At 40.8% G+C, this 6,900-nt stretch overlaps 1 protein-coding gene across 1 annotated transcript; it reads left to right on the top strand.

Annotated features, from left to right (window-relative positions):
• The first annotated feature begins 1,613 nt into the window (after positions 1 to 1,613).
• On the top strand, positions 1,614 to 2,186 carry LOC141718835 (uncharacterized). Its single transcript, XM_074521215.1, has 2 exons — positions 1,614 to 2,024; positions 2,109 to 2,186. The coding sequence occupies exons 1-2, from the start codon at positions 1,614 to 1,616 to the stop codon at positions 2,184 to 2,186; spliced, it is 489 nt and encodes a 162-aa protein (XP_074377316.1).
• The last annotated feature ends 4,714 nt before the right edge of the window (positions 2,187 to 6,900 follow it).

The following is a 6,900-nucleotide window of genomic DNA, read 5'->3' as shown; positions in this document are numbered from 1 at the left end:
GATATTTAGAAATAGAATTTTGAAATAAAAATATAAGAAAATAGAAGAAACAGTTTTAGGAGTAGGATTTGTGGGATTTGAAGATCAGCCCCGGATTTTTACAAACAACCCAGTTGGGTTTTGAAGGGGATCCCGGGTCGGGCTTGAACGCCGCCCTGAGCCGGTATTGTGCCCAGTTTCCGGCAACTGTTCATCGACTCCGGCGACTTCAATTCCCAGCCACAAGCTTTGTTTTTCTGATGCTAAACAACTATACAACAACCCATCAATTTACTGAAAATAACAACAACAACAACAACAACAAACAACAACGTCATCGATGATTCGGACGAACCACGAAGAACTCCGCTCAAACACCATTAAAACCCATGGGACCTTGAAGTTTTCAGGCGAAAAAACGATCTCAATGATTACTCAACCAAAAATCACGTTCTAATTATCAAAATAAAGCCCGGGATCAGTACAATCGTTAACAAGAATCATCTGCAACAATCCTTTAACAAAAACTCTACAAAATAGAATAAAAAACTATAAAAAGCAAGAACTCGGTTTTAGCTAAATCCTAATGAAAACATACAAATCATATATGAAAACAATCCTTGGAACTCCAGGAACAACAATCAATCAATGAAATCATCAAACAATCCTTTAAAATTCAAAAACGAATTCTTAAGAACAAGAACACCCAAAAATTCGATTTTTATAAACACCTCACCTCAGATCAAGATATTGATATCAACGGATAGAGCTCGAAACAAGCTTTGATTTGGTTCAAGAATCAACAAAAACGGTTCAGTCAATCTTCCAAAAACATTGATCAAAGTTTTGTTCAACAATTTTACCCCCAAAGATATTCTTGGATTTTTGACTTATTTTCTGAATTTTTGATAAAATAAAATGAATAAAGAAATCAGTTTCCACTATTTATATTTACATAAAATTAGACCCCTAAAATTAATTAAGGGTGTTTTTATTCCCTAATTAAAATAATTAGGCCCCAAAATAATAATTACGGGGAATAATTTTAAAAACGATAAAATATAAAGTTTATATCAAAATTTCCCAAAAATTGCAAATAATGTAAAAATACAAAACTAAAGGGTATTTGAAATACATATAATTCTATAAAAATAAAAATATGAATTTTGTAGACTTTAACGTCCCGGTGGGGTCCCGGTCCGTTTATTTTTGAAATACAAAAACGATCCCTATATTAACAGAAAACCCCGAAAACACATAAAATACATTCAAACGCACATAAAACGAGATAAAACGAGTAGCTCGATAAGGACACAATTAAATACGAGTCCAAATTGCAGATCGATTCATATAATTGCAGTTTAAACACATAACAATTACTCGAAAAATTTTCTGGCCCGCACCAGAGTACCAATAACAGTTATAACACATAATAGCATGACAATAATCAGATTAAACTTATAAAAGATATAATATTTATTCATTTAACATAAAATATTCACATAATTTTCCCGGATATTAAACTTATCCTTGCGGCACGAAAGTTAAAACCGTACTTCCAAGCTCATCGAATAGAGGTTCGCACCGCTTATCCTCTCCGACATATTTTACATAAACTGGAATCATCGGGAAGAATGTTAAAGTGGGAAATAGAGTTGGGACAATTCGATTTCGAATATTGCCCTCGGACAGCGATCAAGGGACAAGCGTTGGCTGATTTCATACTTGAGTTTGATTCTGAAGTGGACAATAAGGCTATAGTGTTGGCAGAACCTTCCTCACAAGGAAATCCTCCTATTAACGTGAGAGAAGAGTTCCCACACCCTTGGTGGATCTTACATGTCGATGGGGCCGTGAATAATAATGGAGCAGGAGCTGGGATTGTTTTGATCACCCTGAAAGGGCATCGTTTGATGAGTGTCATTCACTTCAAGTTTTACGTCACCAACAACGATGTTAAATATGAAGCATTAATCAATGGTTTGAAAATAGCTCTGGAAGTGGGGGTCATAAACTTGATCGCTCGGAGTGACTCAGAGTTAGCGGTAAACCAAGTCAACGGAGGTTTCCAAGCCCGAGGACCTTAGACAGAGCAGTATATGAGATGTGTGCAGCGTTTACTGGAAAAGTTTGGAAGTGATAGGCTAGAAGGTGTACCAAGGGAAGAAAATAGCAATGCAGATGCCTTGGCAAAGATGGGGTCGTAAATGGACAGCGTCCAACTTGGGCAAATTCTTTTGGGGATCCAAGAAATCCCAAGTATTCCATAAGTAGGGTTGTTCCAGACACAGAAGATCCCACGAGAAAATTGGATGACCCCCATTCATAACTATATTCGAATGGGAGCTTTGTCAGAAGACAAGTTATGGGCTCGACACTTTCACTACCATGCTGCGAAGTATATTGAATATGATGGAGTATTGTATAAGAGAGGGTTTAACCAATCACTGTTACGCTGCGTGGACCTGGAAGAAGGGAATTATATCCTCAGGGAAGTGCACGAAGAAATTTTTGGCCATCACTCGGGGGGTGGTTCGTTGGCATTGAAATTCCTTAAACAAGGATATTACTGGCCAACTATGAAAGAAGATGCCTTCAAGTTTGTTCGGGCTTGTGACCGCTGCCAGCGATTCGCTAATTATTCCAATGCCCCGGCAACGTCTATTACTTCATTGGCAAGTCCTTGGCCTTTTTCCATGTGGGGGATTGAACTCATTGGAGAATTGCCCAAAGCCAAGGGGTTGTGAAATATGCCGTGGTGGCTGTTGATTATTTTACCAAATGGGCGGAAGCCATACCACTGGCCACGATCACAACAAAGAAAATAAAAGACTTTGATCTCAACTCCATAGTCTGCAGGTTCGGTATTCCATATAAACTCATCTCAGACAATGGAAAGCAGTTTGACAGTAAAGAGCTAAGGAAGCTATGTGAAGACTTGAACATCAAGAAGGATTTTGTCGCGGTCTACCACCTGCAAAGCAATGGTCAGCCATAAGCTATAAACAAGATTATCAAACATACTTTGAAGGCTAAGTTAGAAGAAAAGAAGGGAGATTGGCCGAAGGAGATGCCCATGGTCCTTTGGTCTTACAACACGACTCCTAGGTCGACCACTGGAGAGTCCCCTTTCTTGTTGACGTACGGGTATGAAGCTATGGTCCCCGTAGAAGTAGGGGCCAGATCTCTGCGAAGGTATTTGTTTGTAGAGGAAGAGGCAGAAGTTAACCAAATGATCCACTTGGATTTGCTGGACGAAGCCAGAATGAACTCTCAGTTGAAGCTTGCGGCATATCAGCAGAGAATTGCAAGGTATTTTAATAAGAAGGTGATGTTCGTGCCATACAAGGTGGAAGATCTCGTATTGCGAAAAGTCATGCCAAATACCAAAATAGCTCAGCATGGGGTGCTTGGAGCTAACTGGGAGGGACCGTACAAGGTCAAGGCTATACTTTGGAAGGGAACCTATCGCTTGGAAGACTTGGACGACAAGCTTATTCCCCGGGCTTGGAATGCGGAGCACTTACGGAAGCATTATCAGTAGGGTGTGGCTTTGGGCCCCTCATTTCTATGATTAATTCCAATTTAATAGACTAGTAGAAAATAAATTCCTCCTAGCCTAGGGGGGTAGTATACATGACTACGAACCTTGGAACTAGCAGAAGGATAAAATTAAAATTTTCAAATAATTTTCCCACAGAGCATAGTAGCCATGGGACTGGTGTAATTTGTACACTAGAGCGCACTATCAATAAAAGAAAAAAGTTGCTTCAAATTGCTTTGTATGCTTGGCATATAAAACTTTCAGACAAATTTCCTTCATAATAAAGAATCCCTTTGTGTGATACACCAACAAAAGATATCCATGCTATGATATGACAGCAGAATTCCATTATTATACTAGGGAATATGCCCTAGTAAATCATAAGTTGTAAAATCTCTTATCTAAGAAAATCTGAGATGCGCCCTATGGTAAGGCGCGCCCAATTGAAGAATTATTAATTCATGATCAGGTTGCAATGATGTGCCTCTATAGAAGGACGCACCTCCTTGATATTTTTATCCTTGAAAGAATGTTTATTTTTAAGACAAGTCTTATTCATCAGGGCGCACCATCGATTTAGTACTTAGAAACTTTTTACAGAAGATCTACTCTAATATGCTTGCTAAGAAATGAAGATAAATGAAACTTTACGGTAGTCACAATGCAGATAAAAGAGTAGCCAGAAATATAGTCATACAACTTTGCACAACATCAAAAGAGGGCTGGCTCTTCAAAGTATTAAAGAACTTAGTTTGAACGCAGTTTAAACATAATAATAAATCAGGGCGCACCCTGAGATTCACCAGTTAGAGGAATGGATTGGAGAGGAATTGAGGGATCGACCTCAGGCACGTCCTTTTTAGGTCCGTCAGTAGGCGCGCCCTCATCCTCCTCCAACCCAAGTTCAACCCTCCTTGCCTTAATTTCTACAACATATTCCTTCTTAAACTCTGTCATTTCAGCGACTATTTCTTCCCCAAACTTCTCAAAAGTATAATCAGGTTCGTTAGCCACAAAACCGATCCTGTAGAAGTGAAAGCCATTAGCAAAGGCTTCGTCAGTAATATCCCTCTTCTCCCCAGGCCACCCATTCTTTTGCTGCTCTTCAAGGTACTTGATCCTCAGGTTGGCTCCTCCCAGCTCAGTGTGAAAAGAGGTAGCCTTCTTATTGGAAATCTCTAGTTGGGAGGTCAGATTAGCCACCTCATCTTTGAGGAAGGAGATTTCAGAGTCTTTGGATTTGATATCATTGGCGCGGAGGAAGTCTTTATCCTTCAAATTATTCTATAAAATATTGTTATCGCCCTATAGCCTTTCATGGCGCACCCTCTCCTCTAGAAGTTCATCCACCACTTGGTTGGAGTGGATGAATAATTGGCAGGAGGCTTTGATAGAAGCCCTGGTGGCATCTTCCAAGCTCATGGCTTACCACTGCTCCACCCCCTCATCTGTAACATTAAGGAGCCTAGTGGACTAAGACAGTTCAAGGCAGCAGAAGAGTCTGAAGGCGCGCCATCTGTCCTTGGCCTCTTAGGCACGCCCTGTTTTTTAGTCAGATCGATAATGGGCCTTTTCGGGACAGGGACAGGCTGAGGAACAGGGAATGGAGTAGGGGTAGACATTTGAGTCTTGACAACATCTTTCTTTGGCTTGGCCTTAGGTTTTTTGCCATCACAAGATCCAAATGATTTAGGGATCCTGGGAGGAGCCATTTCTGCACAAAAAACATATGGAAAGACATCCGGAATAAAAGTGAGGCGAGCCTGAGGACAAGGCGTGCCCTGAACTTCTAAATACAACAGGATAATCATGACCTTAAATACAGGAATGCAAGAGTATATGGCATAAGTAAGGGATGACAAGAAAGTAGCATGAGTAGAGCAGTATAAAAGACAGGATAAGTAAAAGCATGTCCTACTATATAACAGTAAAGGTATTTAAACAAGATAAAGACAAACGTATAATAGACGCGCCCAAAGGATTTCAAGGCGCGCCCTCCAAAATGATTGGGTTATCCAAACCTAGGGGAGGTTCTGGTGGGGCGGTACTATCTTCGTATTCATCTTCGTCCCCTTCTTCATGACTTTCGATCTCCAAGACACGATTTATAGGGACTCCCTTCCTAAATTCCATGTACTTATATTTGGCTCCAACCCGATCTGATAGAATCCCAACTCTCATTAAGTTGGACCTAGTAACTAGTGTCTTCAGATTCCATCTGTCCGCAGCAATTTTAAGTATTACGTCAGCACGCTCTTTGGGAACGCCCTCAAGTTCGCGCATGGAAGGTTTTTCTGTTAGAGAGAAAGAATATGAGAATAAGTCGAAAAGTAAAAAAAAGGGTAGTAAAGGTGAAGGCGCGCCTTACTTGGTTCTCTGTTAAACTGAATTCTGATCCTGGACACATCATACAGATAAAAGAAATTCTCTTTCCACCCTTTTTCATGACTGACTTTCCCTGAGGAGAAGCCCTTCTTGTTGTGCTGTTTGTCCACAACTAAGTAATAATATCCATGATCGGATTTCCTAAGGCTGAAGAAATGACTCACTTCATTCATAGTGGGAGCTAGGAAACCCATGTCCATGTATAAGATGTATAAAGCCAGAACAAACTTATAGCTATTAGGAGACAGTTGGAGTGGCGCCAAGTCATACATCTCAATCACATCCCTCAGAAAAGGATGGAGAGGCGCGCCCACTCCCAGGGACACCAGCTTTGGGCTTGTGACCATCCTAGGAATCCTGAAATTTCTGCCGTAATTAAAGAGATGGGGGCGCATCATGCTTAAAGGGCACGCCCATATTCCCTCCATATCATAGAATTCCATCAGCCATTCTAATTGCTCATCTGAACAATTGGAGGAGAGCCCCACATAAAATAGCTTCCCTTGCTCTTTTCTAAAACGTTTCTTCACGGCCTCTGTGCAGACTTCATACTTGCTCCAATCGAAGTCCAACTCGCTATCAGAAACCTCCCAATGCTCAAAAGGAATCGGGGAAGGCTCAGGGGAATTAGAGAACTGTAGGGTATCTTCATCAAAGAAGTTTGACTCCTCCTTAAGCTCAGGAGACATATCCTCAGACGCGCCCGAAGACTGTTGTGGAGAAAGGCTTGGAGAAACAGCCTTGTAGGAAACCTTAGATGGTCCTGCCCCAACATTTACTCCAATTTCTATGCCCCTATACCTGTCCGCGTTTAAACTTTCCAACCAGTCATCATCATCCAGCTCTGTACTAGAAGGAATTGGAGATCTTTCTTTTTAAACTAGCTTCTGTTTACCCCTTCTTTGATTAAGAGGGACGTGGTCTTAGGAGTCGTTGAATGATTCTGCCATTATATCGCTAACTTTGAATTCTTGCATGAGGCACGCCTCTTG

This window comes from Apium graveolens, chromosome 4, assembly GCF_009905375.1.
Source record: "Apium graveolens cultivar Ventura chromosome 4, ASM990537v1, whole genome shotgun sequence".
NCBI classification, from domain to species: Eukaryota; Viridiplantae; Streptophyta; class Magnoliopsida; order Apiales; family Apiaceae; genus Apium; species Apium graveolens.
This window is presented reverse-complemented; position numbering and strand designations above follow the sequence as displayed.